Genomic DNA, 20,164 nt, shown 5'->3' on the forward strand with positions numbered 1-20,164 from the left:
ATGCTGGCCGCTTTAAATTCTTCCCCTTCTGAATCTCAAGGAAATAGAACTGGCAAAAGGAGAGATGACTCGGGTCTGTACTTCTGAAGACCATGAAGATTTTGAAGAGAGTGTGGACTCAATATAACAATTTGGGGTTTGGGGTAATATAGAATAATTTTGTCTTAAGCTAATGAGTGGTGGGATTGTGGCGAATGTCTGGGTACGTTCCCCCAGGACCAATCAGTCCCCGGAAGGAGGGCCTATACCCTCCTGACCCTTGAGGCCTCCGAGGACTGAGATTAATCATGATTATGATTTAGTTCAAGAGTAATTTGTAAATATATTGTAAACTACTATAATGAGCTAAGACTGCTTGAAAATTTATAAATAATACTTTGTAAAAATTTTGGGAGAAGTAAGAAAAAGGAAGATGACGAAGAAGACAAAGCGTGCATGTGAAGTGTTGTTTTTTATATTATTAATTGATTGTGGTGGTGGGAAAATTATAAAATTCTTTCTTCAATAAAATTGCTTTAAAATTAAAAAAAGACAAAGTTTAATTCTGGGTATAAGCTTTTGTGTGCATGCACACTTCTTCAGTTTTTACAGCAGTAGGTCTCATGAATGCTTGTCAAAATATACATGTCCTTCACAGGAGAAAGGCATGCCAAAAATGTTTTAAAGGAAGGAACCTGTAGTTAGATGCACTTGTATAGCAGAGTTTTGACATCTGTTTTAGTATAGAGGAAAAAACATTACAGAGATAATACCTTTATTCAGTCTTAGTTGCCCTTATCCTGAGTGAGGCCTTTGGTCCATCTAGCTCAGTAATGTCTATATTGTCTAGCAGCAGCTTTTCAGAGTCTCAGCCAGAGAGAGGTCTTTTCCAAGACCCAGTATTTGAGATGGTTATGCGAGGGATTGTAGCTGGGACCTTCTGCATGCAGAGTAGGTACATAATATGCTAATAAACGAAGTGGCCTTATACGAAGTCAAACAAGGTTCTTGTATTGTTTATTGTTTATTGTATGGGGGGGCAGTGTTCCTTCTAAGCTGAGTTAGTGTGAGCTAGCTCAAAGTTTAGCTTCCGGCTCACTCATTTTTGTTTTAGCTCAGGAAGGATGGCTCCAGAGCAAATTAATTTATGCAGTAGCTAAATCGCTCACTTACAACTTTAATGCCAGTTGCTCACAAAGTAGAATTTTTGCTCATAAGACTCCACAGCTTAGAGGGAGCACCACTTTCTCCAAAACTCAACATAGTTTTATAAACCTGTCTCCCCCTTAGGCATGTTTTTTGAAAAACAAAACCCAAACACTTTAACCTTTCTTCATAGGGAAGAGGCTTTTAAACCAAGAGTAAAGTGTGTCTCTGAAACTGTATCTCTACAAATGTTTGGAAGGCAGTGAACAGAAAAGAAAGTCATTCCAATAGCAAAGAAAAAAGGATAATTTGGCTAATTCAGTGTGGCATGGGGGGAATGAGTTCACTGACATTTAATTTCATATCCAGCCAGTACATTTTTGCCACCACAGTTTCCTCCTACTCAGTGATGCAACAGAATCACATTGTAATGCAAAGTTAGATTCCACTCCTGTCAGAAGCACTTGCTCGCTTCACTACACACCATCCTGGATGGCCAATTACTGGAATGAAATGGAGCAACTCTGCTCATGGCAATTGCTGGTAAGACATTGAAGAAGAAAGGTAAAGAAGGTCAACCAGCCATTTCAGATCATCAGAGGAAGAGTAAATTTTAAAGAGAGAGTTTATGAGAAACGTTAGTTTGTGCTTTCCCAAGGCCTTCCCTAGATTTCAGTACTATTCTGGATGCTGTGCAGCAAACTGATAGGAACATAGGAGATGCTAGTGAGAACTGGACTAGACATGATGGGTGGGCCCCAAGCAAATAAAAAACAGGGACTGGAAGGTTTGTTGTGAACCACATTGCAGCTTACCTATCCACAGTTTGTCCCCTTACCCTCTCTTCACTTCCTGCTCGGAAGCCTGGCTGGGGAACACTTCCCTTTGGGGACAGACTGTGGGGGAAGTAAACAGTGTGAAGGATGGGTCCTGCACCCCTCAAGCACACGTTCCTTTTGTTGCTCTCCCAGTGTCAGAGCCCCCCCTCTTTTGGTGTGATTAGGGCTGACCCAGGTTTAAACACATGAATCTGCCAGAGTTATGCACAGTTTGAATTTCTGTAAGAGAAAGCACACAAGTTTTAGTGAAGCCAGAAGTTTTGTGAAACTCTCACAGAACAAGCTACTGGGAATGTACCCATACCAATCTGATTAAAATGAAAGGGAACTGAACAATTCACAGTCATCTCTGGGAGGTCTGAGAGTTGTTCTCAGTAGACTGTGCCATAATTCTTTCAGTTAAAGATTTGTTGCCCTTTTCTATCTTATCCAAGAAGCTTTTATCAAAGCAGTACCATATCTATCCAGTACCTAATGCAAGACCAACTGCCTGCAGAGATGAGCCATGTGAATGGAAGACAGAGTGAGTTTTACTATACTGGAATAGGGAAAATGTTATCCTCTAGTGATACTCACTCTACTTTGGTGTAAGGAATCTCTCTTAATTGTTCCTCAGAGAGGCCAGATGGATCCACGAGTTCCTTCCTGGAAAAGGATCTGACATTATGCTATTGCACACATAAAAATAGAGCAATACTACGTTCACTAGTAGCAGCCCACCCCCGCTGTAATACATACTGAATGTGTTTCCATAATTCTTCCTTTGCTTGCACATCTGGACTTCTCCTATAAATGCCAAAAAAAAAAGAGATTGTGTCTTCATAAACCTGAGTAAACCCCAAACCCCAAAACTGTGCCAGCCAAGAACAGTGATTTTAACATTGAATTTTCAGTAGAACGTCTCATTTAAATTTCCATGATGCGTCACGACTTGTCTATCTCAAGCCTTTAGAAAAAGTACACATAAGACACAAGCTGTTTAGCAGAAGCACAGCCAGGCAAGAGCAACATCAGCTAACTGGAAATAGGATGGTTTTGTTTTAAACGTTACAATCATTTTCAGTTAACATCCAGTCACCTAATGAATCACGCTGTCAAAAAACAAAAAAGCAAACATAAAACATGCATCCATCTCCATAGAGTACCACTATTGCCTTCCAGAGGAAGAAGAACTAAACTCACAAGAGACCCATAGCGTGATTTTCCTCTGTATTTTACCCCGAGGCTATCAAATACTATGCATGAGTTTACGGTTGTGTTTGTATTTTTATGTTCCTCATATTTCTCGGCTGCCTTCTCTTGTTTCCCTTCTGTTTCCCCTCCTAAGTGCATTGGTGCTTTTGCCTCCCTAAGGCAGAAGCCTGGTGCACTAGTTAATATTATGAAAAGGTGGGAGGAGGGGGATTTTAATTATATCTTTCAGCCTAAATGTTGAGCTGCTTTCTTCTTTCATTAAGTCCCATTCACCCAAAGTGGCAGCTGTGAACTCTGCATTTACCCCAAGGAGCTGGCATCCCCTTCTGAATAAGTAATAATCAGGCATCAGAGGATGAAAAAACAATCTGTGATGAATCTCAAATTCTCTAGGGAGACGGAGTGAAATGCTTTGATAAGGGCTTATGGCTCAGCTAGCATAGCAAGAGAAAGCCCTGAGGTCAGTGCTTAGTTCAGCATTCTCAGCATGCTCACATACTGTGACATCCACCAGATTAAGATGCATTAGTAAAAATGGACCCAGGATACGTCACAGGCCCATTTATTGGCAACAATCATACATGCCCTAATTTTATAAATGTTAGATGAAAAGGCACTTTTTGATTTTTTAAAAATTATTTGTTAGGAGTGTTACATCATTCATGTACATGCAATAGTTTAATTGTGAAAGTTAGTAGTGTGGCATAGTGGCTTCCCAGTTCAAATCTCACCTCTGCCAATATCTTAATAGGTGGCACTAAGGCACTCTCTCCCAGCCTCAGTCCCATTTTTAATATGTGGATGACAAAATTCATCTACTTTGAAGGATTATTGCAGGGATTACAACAAACCATGCACATGAAGGACTTTAAGCACCTGAAAGTACTATAAAAATGCCAGCTATCAACACAGCCAGTTAAATATGTAAAATATATAAAGAAAATGTAGCCCACGTCCCTCATATCTGTGGTCTTCAGCTCATGGGTTGGAGCCTTAAGATGGGTCACAGAGCCTTGCCTTCTTGGTTGCAAGCCCCATACAGGAAGATTTCTTTTTGCAGCCTTTGGGGAGACATGCTATGAGTGTGCCTATGTCGTGGGCAAAAGTGCTGTCTGTTGCCTTTCTGATGCCATGGGACTCCCCCTCACAGGGGACCTCTGTCTTGGATCCCTGTACACTTGCACATCTTAGCATGGGCCTAGCAATGAAAAAATGGAGTCTGGGTCAAACTGATATCAAAATGACAGTGAGTCACGCTGGGGGCATGCAAGGAATGTGATGCAACTCCTTTGTTAATCCTGCTAAAGCTATATCTGGTGGGAGTCTTTCCCCCAAGGGACCTAAGGGGTACCCTCCCTGATAATCTGGCCTTAATAATGACCCAGATAATCAAGACAATGAGCAATGGGCCAGCCCCAGCCATTTCCTCCTTATCAAGTGCTGAAAATTTCTCCCTCTACTTCATCATGAAAAGTACTCAGCTATCCACTTGCCTATCTAAACTCTCTCCCTAAAGGAACATGTCTCGTTGATACTTTTACCTGTAATGCAAAAGAAAGCACTATCTTCCACAATGTACACAAAAAGAACCCTTTTCAAATTAGCTCATCTCTGGAGAGAGAGACTTTTCTATCTCCCACATTCCAATGCCAACACCTTTTCCCCTCAGTCTTAGCAAAAATGTATAAAAAGCCATCCCTCAATCCATCCAATTCGTAGCAGGTTTTCCATCCCACTCTGTTACCCCAACTATACAGTTGGCTTCTCTACTTTTCCACCCCATTCTGCTGCTCTTCTCCAGAGCTGCCCACCTGTCTTCAGGAAGAAGGCTTATATATCTTTGATTCTCACCTTTCATTTTCTCCCTTAGTAGCAGGTAGTTTGTTAGGGAAAGGATTTAAACTGTGTTTGTGTACTTCACATGTGCATTTATTTGCCTTCTGTAGCACCTTTATTTTTATTTACCTGACTTAACTTGGTTCTCTTCTGTTAATTTAATATTTATTTTCTTATTTAATAAGCTTATTGCCCTCCGTTTGTTTTGAGTGTTGGTCTGTATCTCAACCCCCATACACACAGGTTACAGTCTGGGCAATTAATACCCCACAATAGATGTGTTTTCTCTTTGCTAGCAGAAGGACACTTTTGTGAGCTACAAGGGCTGCATGTGAATGAGTGAATTGGGTAACACTTCTTTGCATGCATATTGACAAGAGTGGCAGATGTGTGAGACATGGTGGTCACTCACTGGAGGAGAGGATTCCTTGATGACTCTGTCCCTCACTGCAGTATACCTCCTAGTGCTTGGCATGTGCTTCCTACCCATGGGTCTCTTCATCTTGGTTTTCAGACTGCTGAAGCCAGAATTCTAGCTCCCCTTCTTCTGGTCATGTGACTGTGATGTCAGGTTCTTACAGCTCAGTGGGTCCCATACTGCTTGGGGATTAGGTCTGGAAAGGCTGGCCTATTGCCTGATATCATTAGCCATAAACACAGTTGTTTTAAAGTATAGTCACACAGAGAAATCTATGCTTCAAGGCACTTATGGCTACAAATAAATCAGGTGGTTGGTATACTTCCAAAAACAGGGATGCCCCCTGCCATGGCATTCTCACATGAGTTAGGAACACATTGGTTATTTGAAGCAAAACCAAAGCCACCACTGTTTGTGTGAATCTCATGGTTTTGTGCGGAAACCATTGGTCTTGCCTACATATCCAACTATCCAGCACTGGCAAGATTAGAGAGAAAAGAGGTCCTTTAACACAAGCAGATGGCTTCAGGCTGGTACATCCTGTATGATATCAATGACTGCCCTTCAGTAAACCTGTACTGACTTCTGAACATTGTGCAGCTGCTTATTGTTTCTAATGCCATAATCTAATAAGTAGCTGTAATGAGCTGGTTGGCACCGGCTTTCTTTGGACCAGAACCTAATCCCAGCCTCAGTGGCTGGCTGAATATCCATCAGCACCACAGCTTTCCCCTTTAGAGAACAGCTCTACTGCAAAACAGGTTTACTAGGGATGGAGCAGGTTGCTTCTGGCCCCTTGTGCATGATTCTAAAAGTCAACAGAGTCAGGCAAGATTTCCAGAATGGGTGCCAAAATTTGTGCCAGATATGATTTGCAGCCAGCTTCGCTCCACTTGCCTGTGGTTAATTCACCACAGCTGTGCAGCTAAAATTGCCCATTAGGACCAGAATGCCCATTACTACCAGTTCTTTCTAATCTGACCCACCAAGGCCTGGTAACCCCATCAAGGTCTCTAGAAGCTTTCTGGTTGCAAAAACAGGGAGCTGCAGCACCTGACAGGCCACGATGCATGGCTGCTGGGGCCATATTCAGTGTGGTGGGTGGTGCAGGTTAGCTCTAAAGGAGGAATTTCATCAGTGTGGCTTTCTTTTTTTTTACGAATTCTAGCCAGCCACATATGCTAACAGCATCTATGTTAATGCTATGATTGCATCTTCACCCTTATTAATAAGAACATAAGAGAAGCCATGTTGGATCAGGCCAGAGGCCCATCCAGTCCAACACTTTGTCACACAGTGGCCAAAAACCAGGTACCAACAGGAGGTCCACTGGCGGGGCCAGAACTCCAGAAGCCCTCCCACTGTTGCCCCTCAAGCACCAAGAATACAGAGTATCATTGTCCCAGACATATTGTTCCATCAATACCTTGTGGCTAATAGCCACTGATGGACCTCTACTCCATATATTTATCAATCCCCTCTTGAAGCCGTCCATGCTTGTAGCTGCCACCACCTCCTGTGGCAGTGAATTCCATGTGTTAATCACTCTTTGGGTGAAGAAGTACTTCCTTTTATCCGTTCTAACCCAACTGCTCATTAATCTTATTGAGTGCCCATGAGTTCTTGTATTGTGAGAAAGGTACTTCTTTCTCTACCTTCTCTATCCCGTCCATAATTTTGTAAACCTCAATCGTGTCATCCCTCAATCATCAGTGTGAATTAATTATCTACAGCTTCTAAAACTAAGCAATATTTTGTATTTCTAAGTACAGAATTTTAATGGCTGTTTGTCATTCTTGTAAAATAGCTCTTTGGCTACACTGGTATTTTGCTTGAATTTCTAGAAATGAGCCTTGCAGCACCAAAATGTGGCAAAGAAAACAGCACCCAGGAGGGGGCAGTGAGAGGCTTCAGTATGAAGTCTTACATAGTGCCAGTTCCTTACTGACAGGGAGGTACTGAGTTTCTCTGCTTCCTGTGCTGACTGGGGCTGAGAGAGAAGCCATGGCTCTCCTGCCCGGACTGCTCTGTGAGAATGCAAAGGCAGGAATGAGCACCCTTTTTGTGCATTGTTGGTCTCAGAGTCAATGGGTGTTGATCTACATTGCTAAATATTTGGGAAGCATTTTGCTATCGGATTAATTAAGAATAATGATATTTAACACTGGGTGTCATAATCTTAGACACTGTGTCTATACAGAATTATCTTTTAATTCATTGCAAAAACTGGATACGTTTTTCTTACTCCAACAGCAGTAAAGTTAAAGGGAAGCAAAGGCAAGAAAACTAGTCAGTTATTTGACTGTTAAAATTAAAACCTGAGTTTGCAATATTTAAATTGTCCACAAGAGGGCGCTTCTGTTATCTCTTTACTTACTGAACAAAATTAGGTTATATAGGTACATATATTAGAACACTATGAACTTTACCATGAATTCCCCAGACTATAGCCTACCCTGAAGTTCTGCGTCTTAGCCTGTAATTAGTTCTCCTGCCATCACTGCCTTTTTTGACAGAAAAAGTTGGATCCCTCAGTAGATTTCACTAAAGGGGGGACTGATTTTTACAAATTCTTTCCTTCTGTCGCAGACTTCTAGTGTCTCCCTCATGCTGTTGCTGGGGGTTCCTTGTACCCAAAGAGCAGCATTATGGGGATTATTTCAAGCTGCGGTATGCATGAACATAAGAGACACCAATGTTGGATCAGGCCAAAGGCCCATCCAGTCCAACACTGTGGCACACAGTGGCCAGAAATACCAGGTGCCATCAGGAGGTCCACCAGTGGGGCCAGGACATTAGAAGCCCTCCCACTGTTGACCCCCCCAAGCACCAAGAAGACAAAGCATCACTTGACCCAGAGCAGATAGCCACTGATGGACCTCTGCTCCATATGCTTATCTAATTCCCTTTTGAAGCCGTCCATGCTTGTAGCCGCCACCACTTCCTGTGGCAGTGAATTTGCATGTGGTGGGGTTTTTTTGCATGTGTTTTTTTTGGGGGGGGGAAATCCTGTTCCACAGAGGGAAATGCCTTCCCTTAGCAGAGATTATCCAGCTGTTCCATTCACTATCTAATAAGAACGTAGGAGTTTAAAGAATAAAATAATGCTCAGACTTGACATTTCAACTCCAACCAAAATGGTGCTTCTGTGAGAACAGCTTATTGCAAAAAAATTGGATCTGCCTATCACAGCTTGTGCTTACATTCCTTACATTTAACTTTACACAATGAGCAACACACTTTACTGGAGTGAATGATCAAGCTTCCCCACCACCATATTTCCTCTGAGGAAGGTTTAGTTTTTCTTTAAAATGTTTTGAAATGTTCTTAAGTAAAGCCTCTGGATTCCAACAATTTAAATCACCGTAACCATTTGATGCATGTAGAATCACAAAGAAACAAATGAGAGCCATAAATTCTAAGATGTCCAATGCAGTCCTAAACCTGGTTGCTCAGAAGTATTTCTAATTGAGCCCAGTGGGGTTTACTCCACAAAAACAGTTCTTAGGCTGAATCAAGTATCGGGCGGGGGGCTGTGTTACCCTACTGTGTTCAGTGGATTTCTATACATATATTATCCTCAGGATGCAGTACTGCACATCCTTATAATGTGAAATAGTTAATCTGATTTGCATGGAATTATTACCTAGTAGCAACTTTACACAAAGCCACAAGCTGCTTAAGCAACTACATAACATCACGAACAGATGCTGTAGTAAGTAATGGACTGGATAATAAATCTATTTTGGACATACATTTAGAGGGCATTCAGAGGTCTTTCTGAAACAAACTTCAGTATTGCCTTGGGTCCTTCCACCTGTGACCCTGGAGCTGTTTAGCATTTTTCTATTCCCTTCAACTCCACCAGTCTTGTTTTATTTTGTCATAAAAGAGGTATCTAAAACTCTCAAGCACAAAGAAAATTCTCTGATCAGAAAATATATATTAAGCATGAAACCAAAATGAAAAGTATGTAAGAAATCTCTACATTGAACATACATATTTTGAAAATATTATATATTTAATTTAATTAAGATAGTATGAGTATAGCAGCAAAACTGTCTAATTCGAAATGCACTGCTTGCATGGATTTCAAACATTAAAGACAAACACAAGAATACCACTTAGAACACAAGCGTGGAGTTCAGGGAATCAGAAACAAAAAACAAAACATCTGGTTGCCTGTCAAGGATAATAAATATTGGGGTTGGAATTTTACCTGGACTAAATGGCTATGACCCCAAACCATTTCACTGCATCTATCACTGTTCAGTCCTCTCCTTCTCTCCTGGATTTTGAAAATACCACTTGCAGTTTGACAGGAGCTATCAGAATGAACCTGAGAACCCCACACAGCCCTCTCTCTGTTATGTGGTTCTCTTGGATTGTGGCATAGCAAAACTCATTACTTTCAGAATCTACTTAAATTGAGTACACGAGCCCTAAAAGAATATTGCATTTGTAGCCAGAATTCTAGATATTTTGAAAAAGTTCAAGAGGATTAACATACGAGCGAGATCTGTGCCTGGATCGCCGATGGCTGGGGTCAGATTGGTTTTTCTCTTTCTGTCTCCTCAGCACTGCTTCCCACTGAGGAGCTGAATCAACCATCTCATTTTCCTGCCGTAACCTGCGGAAAGATTAACATATTAACAGTGAACATCTGAAGAATCAATGGTTTGTTTTTTGGTTATTATATCACTTCCAAAAAAGCACACATAAGCGTGTGAAGACCTATTAATTTGTACTTCACACAAGGTAACAAAGAACAGGAGAAAAGGAATGAACATTATGGGCAAAAATCCAGTGAATGTTAGGCATTTTTAAATCTCATCAATTTATTTCAATTGGAAGCATGTTTAACTCTTCCCACTGAATCAGTGGGACAAACATGAGTTAATAGCCTATTCAGAAGACAAGGAACAAAGGAGGAAAAGGTAATACATGTCTGCCCTACACAATAAGACAAAACAACTTCAGTCTGTCTTCTTGGGGTAATAGCAAGAGGAAAGTCCATTTTCCCTAAAGAGTATTACAAGGAGGAAAGACCTGAAGAACAAAGTTGCATGAACAATAAGCCCAGGGTTTCCAGATCCAAATTCACACTTAGCCATTGGAAAACCATGTTGGAAAACCGGCTCTTAGTCTACACTGACACAAAACTGAAGCAGTGCAGAATATCAACTTGGGCACAACGCATAGTAAAAAAATAATAATCTGGACCAGCATCTATACAGAACACCGAGCACCAAAATTTATTCCAAGAACATCTCTGTGACACTTGCTAAGGAAATTGCATTCTCTTCACACTATTCTTTACATAAGCTGTGGAGTCTTGTGAGCAAAAATTCTACTTTGTGAGCTACTGGCATTTAAGTTGTGAGCCAGTGATTTGGCTACTGCATAGATTAGTCTGCTCTGGAGCCATCCTTTCTGAGCTAAGTCAAAAATGTGTGAGTCGGAGGCTAAAAAACTGTGAGCTAGCTCACACTAACTCAGCTTAGAGGGAACAGATTCAGGCCCCTTTTTTGCATCTGAGTTTGGGTTGGCTCATTTCTGTTTTGGTGACATTTTGCTGTGCTGAGAATTTCTTCACAGTGGTGTGCACTCTTGACAGTTATGACAGACTGCACTTTTTAAAAGCTTAGAAGTGCTGTACAATTAGCTGAAGAACTAGGGGGAAAGTTGGCAAGGAAGTTTGGGAAGTAGACAAAGACTCCCATTTGGGTCAAGGAAAGGGGATAGATCTTCTAGAGAGAAGAAAATTCCATACCCAGTCAAACAGGGAGTTAGCTCTAAAGAGTGCAGAGGTCCCTGGTCTGGAGTGGTTAGAAACTGCCTGTAGAGACTTTAACAGTCAGTTAAAAACTCAAGAAGTGTACTGGTGTTTCAAGAGAAGGGGGTTGTGTACTGGAAAGAGGGTACCAGCCTTCTGGAAACCAAAAGAGTCAGCGAATACTTATAGAAAGTGTAGTACTGAAGTGTTTGGGGAAAACACTGGAACAAAAGCTCAACATGAAGATTTAAGTCACTGTGAAAAGCTTAAGAAATTCTCATTAACCTGAAATATAAGAACTAAAGTTTGTCCATGTACTGATTTTACTTGAGTTATCAATATTGAATTATCACAGAAATTTTACCCCTGATTTCACTTGACCTTTCCCTTCTATGTTAAATGAAATACCTTGTTATTTTTGAATTTCAAAACACCTTGAGTGCCATTTGTTTAAGTTAAAGCAGTCTCCTGAGCCTTCCCTCAGGTTCCTGGGCTGAGCCAACAGCCGAAATATTGTACTGTGACAGGGTGGGACAGCCAGGATTCTTCAGCAAAGAAGAAAACAAGTTACTAGGATGGCTTAGTCAGTAATGGGAAAGAGAAACGGAGGGAAAATCTTAACTCTGAGGGAGGGAAGTGGATGGGGCCATCATAACAGTGATAGCAAAATTGTCACTGATGAAACATATGACTCATGAAAGCATATGTTAGAATAGATTTTAAGTTCTTAGTCTTTAAGGTGACACTGGACTCCTGTTTCAGTTTGCTACTGTAGGCTAGCATGGCTACCCATATAAAACCATCAACAAAATTTCAAATCACCAAATGACCCCTGCTGGAAGAGAATAAAAGTTATCTAATCCCCTAAAGCAGGACCATCTACCTATGGTTTGCCAAAGATCAACCTGCACTGTACAAGAAGAAGAAGAAGAGATTGGATTTATACCCCGCCCTTCACTACCCAAAGGTGTCTCAGAGCGGCTTACAAACTCCTTTCCCTTCCCCTTCCCACAACAGACACCCTGTGAGGTGGGTGGGGCTGAGAGAACTCTGACACAAACTGCTCTTTTTCAAGGCCAGCTGTGCCAGAGCTTGTGACTGACCCAAGGTCACATCAGCAGGTGCAAGTGGGGAATCAAACCCGGTTCTCCCAGATTAGAGTCCGCGCACTTAACCACTACACCAAACTGGCTCTTACAACATTCCTTTACAGATACCTTTCTACAAAAGAAGAGCATGAAGAAGAAACACTAAGGACTAAGGTAAAACTGCAAGACGATTTGACCAGTGAAGTAATGTCTTTCCAACTGAAACATAACCAGTCAGACATGTCCTCAGTAAAACAAATTTACCAAGTTGTATCAACATGAGAATCCCTAAATGTGGCAGCTCCTGACACCCCAGGGCATGTGAGGGGAAACAAAGACATAACACAAGAATTATGTTAGTCTGACTTATGAACACATACAGTACTCTTATTGAGGGCATTCAAATTATCCTCAAAAGTTGACACTATTTTTTTCTGGACTTGGATCTCATCCCTGTTTTTATCAGAGTTCAACTCATGACACAATACCTTGCATTTATCCCTGGTTATAACAGCATCTGTTTATCCCGGGACAAGTGTGGGATGAAACCGGGGTGACCTCAATGTAATGTGGAAAGAAAAAATACCCCAAGATAATTACAGGGGTAAACTCGTGGGTAGTGTAGAATGTAAGTTCAGGGACAGGGCTGAACCAGGATTTAAGGTCTGGTGTGGAAAGGACCACTGTGAGTTATAAAGGCAACCAATGGGGTCTTTGTCAAAAAGCTTTTCATAAAAATCTATCCAATGACATAAAGACCTGTATTCTTCCTATAATATTTCATGTTTAGTTGTGAAATATTTGCCATTTGGAAAAGAATTTTACCCTGAAATTTACATACTTCATTTATACCTTGCCTTTCTCCCCTCTATTTTATCCTCAAAACAACCCTGTGCTATTGTGTATGACTTTCCCCAGGTCACCCAATTAACTTCCATGGCAGAATGGAGATTCGAACCTAGGTCTACCAGATTCTACTCCAGCACACCAGTCTCTACACCACAATGGTGTATACCACACTAGTACCTGGTAGGAGATGGAGGGTTTTAGAAAAAAGTAGAACCCCCCCTACTCCATACAAGTTAAATCAACTCTATCCCTGGTTATAACATATCAGCATATTTCTTGTTTCCATATCAGCAGATTTCTTGTTTCTCGGTTAAGCAAATTACAGGGTTTGTTTTGAATGTTTGCAGAATGTCATAGTTACCGGTTTCTCTTCTTCCGATGTTCTCTGTTAGAGTTTTCTGATTCACTACCACTGCTGGTATTACAACGGGATCGTGATCTAGAAAGAATGAAGAAGCAGTTTTGCAAATAATTGAATATTTCTATGTTACACATTCAAAACTGAAAACTATGAGAACATCTTATTATAAGAGAAACTCTTACCATAAAATAATAGGTAATCCAGTTTGCCAGATATTGCCTGGTTCTTACAGCCTTTGTACAGACTAGAAAACTTTAAAATGCTTCTCTTGTACTATTAACATATGAGCTCTCACCTCCTTCTAAGTGGCTGGCCAGGTTCATTTTCACTCCCACCTGAAAGGTGCCGTCGTCGTGAATAGGGAAACTTTGGTGATCTGTTACGGTCACTGGGAGAATTATAGAGCCCACTAGGGTTAAAGAAGAATAAGAATAAACAAAGGATTTCACTGGCATTTCACAGCATATACCATGAAGATATATACCATCTCTTTTTTTTAGTATTATTACTTTATTAGCAGGGTTGAAAAATAATTTCCTGTGCTGACAAGCATGTTATTTAAAAGGTGCACCAAGTCACAAGATTTGATCAAGCTGAGACTGAAGATGTTATTGCTTTTCCATGAATAAATATATTACACTGAACTCTTGAAACAAAAGGACAATTGCACATAAGCCTTCAGAGAATGCTTATAGGATGTTAAGGACCTTTTCACTGATGCAATTTTTGTGAGAAGCCACAAAGCAGAAAACAAACATTATTTCTTGCAAATGGGGGATTTTTACAGTAAATAAGTCCTTGTGAATTGCAGACCTAGACCTTCAACTACATGTTTTTCTTATACTGAAGATGAAAATAAGATACTGCACTTCCCATGGAAGTCAAATCATTTTAAGAGATGTAACTATGCATGTGATCACAACTCTTTATTATTTGCAGATATCCTCTTCCCACTCCCTATTTTCCCATTAACATTCATTAAAAAGTGCTCTGTAATTACTGTTGGCATTTATGAGCCAGCAAGCCTATCTCTAACATGAAAAAGCAAGTGAGAACAAGCTATAATACACAGTGGTGGGAGAGGAAACAGGAATAGATATGAGCTACTCATCTCCATTGCTGTCAACAGTATTTTTACACACATCTATATATAGCCATAATACATATGTGTTGTGTATACTTGCATGGGGCATATATACTACAGATTAAAATATACACAGTTAGTAAAAAAGATAAGGCACAGAGAGGAAGTCCCCTTGCCTGGCCCCTCCATTCACCTCCACATAGTTCACGCAAACACTCAGGAGGGGATGGGTTGTGAGAGAGGAAATCCTCCCTTTGCCTTTACCCTCCACGTACGCGTACACATACACAAGGGGGACTTCCACATGGTAATTCCACCAGTCTGTTTCAATTACTCCCCTTTGTGTCTTCTTTTCATGCTTTCCCCCAATCCCCAGTGTCATCCTTCAATTTTTCAGTGACACAGAGAGTCAAGGAAGAGAAGCTCTGTCAAGCATCCCAAGCACAGCTTCCAATAATTGCCTGGAGCTGGAGGTGGGCTGAGTGTACAAAATCTCAGATGTTAGTACTTGGCAAGCAATACCTAGGTAACCACAGGTGGTTGAGCTGACTGTGGACCACCTCCTAATCTTCCAGTCCTACCAGAATATAGATGCATGGAATTCAGAAACAGGGTACAGATGTCAGAGGTGGCATATATGCAGGCAATACAAATGTACGTTCTTCACTAAGCAAATACGGACAATTGAATCATCTTTGCAAGCCATCATGCTTTTCCTTACCTCTGAGAGCCGTTTTCTTCCCATGGTGCATTATGTTTACTTCTTTGGGTTTCTGGGCTGCTTTCATTTCTTGATTTCTTAAAACTAAAAAAGTATGGAGAAATGACTCTGTTGAAAAACTCATCTTTTTTAATTGGTTGAACACCGGTATTTTAAAACTCCACTTTTTAGAAATTCTTTTAGGTATTTGCTTTCATTGATGCTGTATTTCTCCCATAGCTATCTGCAGGAATAGCCAGGACCAAACTACACAGTCCTGGACTTTTTATCATTACCTTTTTATTGGTGAGGGGGCCATAATCCTGGTAGTTTGTTCATTTTCTCCAGTCTCTTTGTGTATAACAACCTGGTTTGTACAATGTGATCCTGAAGGGAAAATCAAACATTTCAGTGACTCTCTTGCATTTTAGGGAACCTTGTCTTAACAGGTTTATTTGATTTTTATCCCACCCTTCCTCTAAGGACCACCACAGTGTAGCATACATAGTATTTCTCACACCAACCCTACAAGGTAGGTTATGCTGTGAACAAATGGTCCAAAGACTCCCAGTAAGATTCATGGCGGAGCAGTGATTTGTGTTCCCTGTTGCAGTCCAACACTATAACCACTACATCACATTGATTCTCTTTATGTGGTCATGTTGACATTAAATGTTGCCATTTTGTTATGTAATGATTATCAACATATCAGTTTGAGAATTAATATGCATAAATATACAGAAACATATCCCTACACACACGCTACACTAGTGTTTCAAGAAGAACAGGCAAGTTTCAGAGCAGTGGCTCAACCTTCTACTTTATTCTCTTACTGTACAAGTCCACAACAGTAGAGAAAAACTTGCTACAGTTCCTATAGATCCACTGCTTAAAAAGGAAGGAACAGTTTCCCCCACCTTTAAATCTGAGGTGGTATTCATAAATCAAGTTTTAATTGTAAAACTCAGAAAAATGTAGAAAATCGCATAACAGGAAGCCATGACCATATTGTTATTGTACCAATAGAGGACTGACTGAAGAGAATAAAGATGATTTTAAAAAACTTGTTTGGAAGTCTAACCCAGCATAATCGTGAAGTAAATTCAAAATGGTTTTGAAGACTGAGCCATAACTTCTAAGAAGATAAAAACTGAGTAGAATCTATATATCTAATACTGAAGTGCGGCCCCCATCTGAAGATATCTAAATCCACAGATCAGGGTCAGAGATTTTCCTGCAAACTTGGGGAACCCCCCAGATTTGAAGAAAAATCTAAAATCTTAAGAAATACAATGGGGGTTAAATTCTCCCCCAAATAAAAGATCATTCTCTACGCAAAATCATAGAATGCATCTACCTCCAGCATGGTTTTTGTTGCTGCATTGGAGCCGGGGAGCCACAGCAGAGCTGGTGAGGAAGTGGGGTGGAGGATGGGATTCCCCCCCATGAGCCTCACGAACCCACACTGGTATGATACTTGAAAAGCAAAATTCCTGAATTATGGGGCATTACTATTGTAATTGGTGTACATTTTTTTAAAAAAAATAAAAAGCATAAATGAACACTTCTGAGTTCATATGATACAGCAGAAGAGCATTCGGAATGTGAAAAATTACAATAAAATAAACATTTTAGATATAAAGGGGAAAAAAGATGTATCACAAAATAGTGTGATCATGGGAGCAGAATTGTATCATATCACAGAAATTACGCAGAAGAGGATCTGTACAAGCAAAGGAAGTTTCCAAAGGCTAGTATCCAGTCACTACAGACACAGAGACACACACAGCTATGCTATGTTTGTGCTGTTGCATGGCATAAAGACTCCATGGTGCAACTAATGCTTCCCACCTGCGCACCAAGCAAAGGGTGCAGCTTGGACTTTTAGCAATGTTCTATCACAGCCAGGCAGTTGCTGAGTGGGTCTTTGTGCAAGGTTCCCAATCCTCCAAATGACTGGGAACAAAAGAAAAGAAAAGAAAAACTAGCAGCAATAAAACAACAGGAAACCGAAGACTAGTCTGGACAAGACTGCAGCTCTTTTAATGAGACATGCACAGGAAAAGGGTTTGGGAAGTAAAAACAGGCATTCGATGGCTCAGTGTTCATTCTGACCAAGGATAAAGTAATGTGAATTTCCAAGCCCTGGTATGAATTTCCTAATTATGGGAATAATCTACCAACTTTTAAAAACTCCTTCTTTTTTCATTTCTTTTTGGAAAGTTTAATGGACTAAAACAGTAGACTACTGAGCTTCATAACAGAATTTTTCTGCAGTGCTAATTCCAAGGTCTCATTTATGGTTCTTGGAGGGAGAAAATGCCAAGAAAATAAATAAACTCAGTTTGCTTATTGTAAAGTACTGGGTTCAGACACGTAGCAGTGATTTCAGCTCATAGTTTATTAGACACTCAAGACAAAAACCAGCAGGACCGGAGCCCTGCTTAAATCCGTGAGGCACACCACACCCAACACACACCCCACTCCCTGTGATAGGTTATTTACATAGCGTCCATACCCATAGGTCAGGCGTAGGATCCTGAGTAGCCGATTGGCTCGCTCTAGGATCCTCGTCTGCTATTGTTTTCAGTCTGCAAGCTGCGCTTGTTCACCCGGCCACGTGTTTGGCCGAGCGCATGTGGAGTTCTTGTTGGTACACAACACTTATAAATATTAACTACTGTGGTCAAGGAACAAGTAGCACATAACCAAGACAGTCTTAATACTAACGTACATCCGGAATTACTACAGTTGTGTTTGCATGTGTTTACAATGAGACTTACTAAACTTCGCTCATGTTTTGTCCTGCAGAGTTATGCTCACAATCAATAATTACGACACTGAGACCTTCAAACAGCTTCATGGAACAGGTTTTTATATGCATGTTTGAACATTTCTTTATACAGTGGATGAACACTCAGCTGTAAAGCCTATACAGTATCTGTTTTAATAAACAAATAAATAATAAACAATAGAGTTATCTGGAAATAGACCATAATATCCTCTGATATGTCCCCTGAAGAGCTCTGCATGCTGCTGGAAAGTGATCCCTAGCCCAAAAGACGTCAAGCTGTCCTTGACCAACCAGCTGTCCTTTTTCAGCCCTGGTTCCTACCTGGTGGAACTCTCTCCCAAATAACATCCATATCCTGCGGGACCTTATGGAGTTCCACAGGGCATATAAGGCAGAGATGGTCTGCCAGGCTTTTGGTTGAGGACAGCAACGGGTACCATCTTATCTGGCACTCCCTCCCCTCCAACCTTGCTTTCTCCCACTTGTGGGAGAGTGATACATATTGTTTCTACTATGGCGCCATTTGTTCCCCCCCCCCCCCCGGTTTTATGTGGTATTTTTTGTTGCTATTAACCACCCTGAGCCCTGTGAACTCAGGGAAGGGCGGTATATAAACTGAAATAATAAATAAATATGTAACCTTATAATAAGCAAACATGTAATTTTAATAAAACCTGCGTCTTCTAAAAAGGCAATGTGAATAATATGGGACTTTTCGCCATTATATAGAATTGTTTGGGAAGTAAAATGGCAAAATCTGTTTCAGTGCTCCAACCTCTCAAACAGCTGAATGCAGTGGAATTACTAACTTTTTTGAAAGGGCAGAATTGCAGAAGTGTATCTCATGATTTTAGCCAAAAAACAAAATATAGTTGTTGTTTGTTTGTTTTAAAAAAGAAACCTACTTTTCTGGGGGGGGGGGAATACACAGGTAGTGTTCCAAAGGACTGAACAGCAGCGTCCAATGCCCTGAGTTGGAGGCCATGTGAAATGGAATCAGCCTCTGTCCCTTCAGCCATCATTGGGTCTCAAGCAAACAAAAGCACCCCAAGAACTCATTCCCAGATTACTCATCACCAATCTTTGGAATAATTTACAGATGGCTGCAAAGGAACAATGACTTTGGAATTTATTTTTGGAATTTATTTCAGGAGATTCTCATAGCTTTAAAATAATACAGCAATAAACATTTAGAACTGTATTTTTGTTTTTGTTTTTTAAACCAGCAAGAAACAAATGAGCATCACCAAAACATTTTTTGAACAAACTGAGTGATCTACCTAGGGAAGTTTCACAATAACATACTCAGTTCATTTCTGCTTTTTTAATATTAAAAAAGCTCTGTAGAGTTAGAGTTCAATTTAGTTTTATATTTTCATCAAAAAATGGATGTAATGAAGTAGAATTAACTGGGTTACTTGGATTGCACATTTTGCTTTGCATAGAGTGAGGGGAAAACACACTCTTAAAAGCAAAGCTGACTCAAGTAATTTTGCTCTTCGCTGTATGTAAAGTATGCCTGTAGCTGCCTCTGACTCTGCTGCCAGTCAGACTGTGGACGGAATGTCTGTCGACTTCTGCACCACTGACCACTGTGAGCAAGCCACACCCAAAGCACTGGCTTTGCTTCCCCATTGTGCTGCCCCCTAAGTAGTTATTTGGGGAGGCTTGGGTGGAGAATTGGCTCTGATAAAAAAGGCAGGAAATCAAACAATCTGTTAAATGGTATCCTGAGAAGACACACGACCAGCTTCCAGCCTCAAAAAGTATTTTAAACCCTGAAAGAAGGAAATTTTCTGATTTGTATACTGCCATGTACTGACCAACAGGAAAAGATGTTAAGAGGCCACTGCTCACATTCAAAAAAATTAACAAAAATGGAGATAACTGTTCACAAGGAAAAATATTTAAAAATAAGTGAAGTCTTTTTTAAAAAAAAAAACCCGAAGGGATATTTTTTATTTTGCAATAGACTACAGAACTACAAAGAAAATATTGGGAAGGGAACTACAACTAGGGATAAAGGAAAGATAGCCACACTATGCTAAAACCCTAAGAGGAGGAGATCTTATCCCTGTTAATATAAGTGTTAGTACTTAA

General features: G+C 40.5%; 1 protein-coding gene across 1 annotated transcript in view; it reads right to left on the reverse strand.

Moving 5' to 3' along the window:
- The window catches only part of EPB41L4A (erythrocyte membrane protein band 4.1 like 4A), a 141,328-nt gene that overhangs the window by 6,725 nt on the left and 114,439 nt on the right, over nucleotides 1-20,164 (reverse strand). The window contains exons 14-20 of the mRNA XM_015418652.1: nucleotides 15,567-15,657; nucleotides 15,292-15,375; nucleotides 13,782-13,895; nucleotides 13,487-13,564; nucleotides 9,923-10,042; nucleotides 2,703-2,750; nucleotides 2,541-2,609 (exon numbers count right to left, since the gene is read on the reverse strand). Of these exons, the coding sequence (XP_015274138.1) occupies nucleotides 2,541-2,609; nucleotides 2,703-2,750; nucleotides 9,923-10,042; nucleotides 13,487-13,564; nucleotides 13,782-13,895; nucleotides 15,292-15,375; nucleotides 15,567-15,657 (604 nt within the window). The remainder of the gene's footprint in view (nucleotides 1-2,540; nucleotides 2,610-2,702; nucleotides 2,751-9,922; nucleotides 10,043-13,486; nucleotides 13,565-13,781; nucleotides 13,896-15,291; nucleotides 15,376-15,566; nucleotides 15,658-20,164) is intronic.

Source organism: Gekko japonicus, unplaced genomic scaffold (genome assembly GCF_001447785.1).
Source record: "Gekko japonicus isolate JY-2015 unplaced genomic scaffold, Gekko_japonicus_V1.1 scaffold541, whole genome shotgun sequence".
Lineage (NCBI taxonomy): Eukaryota > Metazoa > Chordata > Lepidosauria > Squamata > Gekkonidae > Gekko > Gekko japonicus.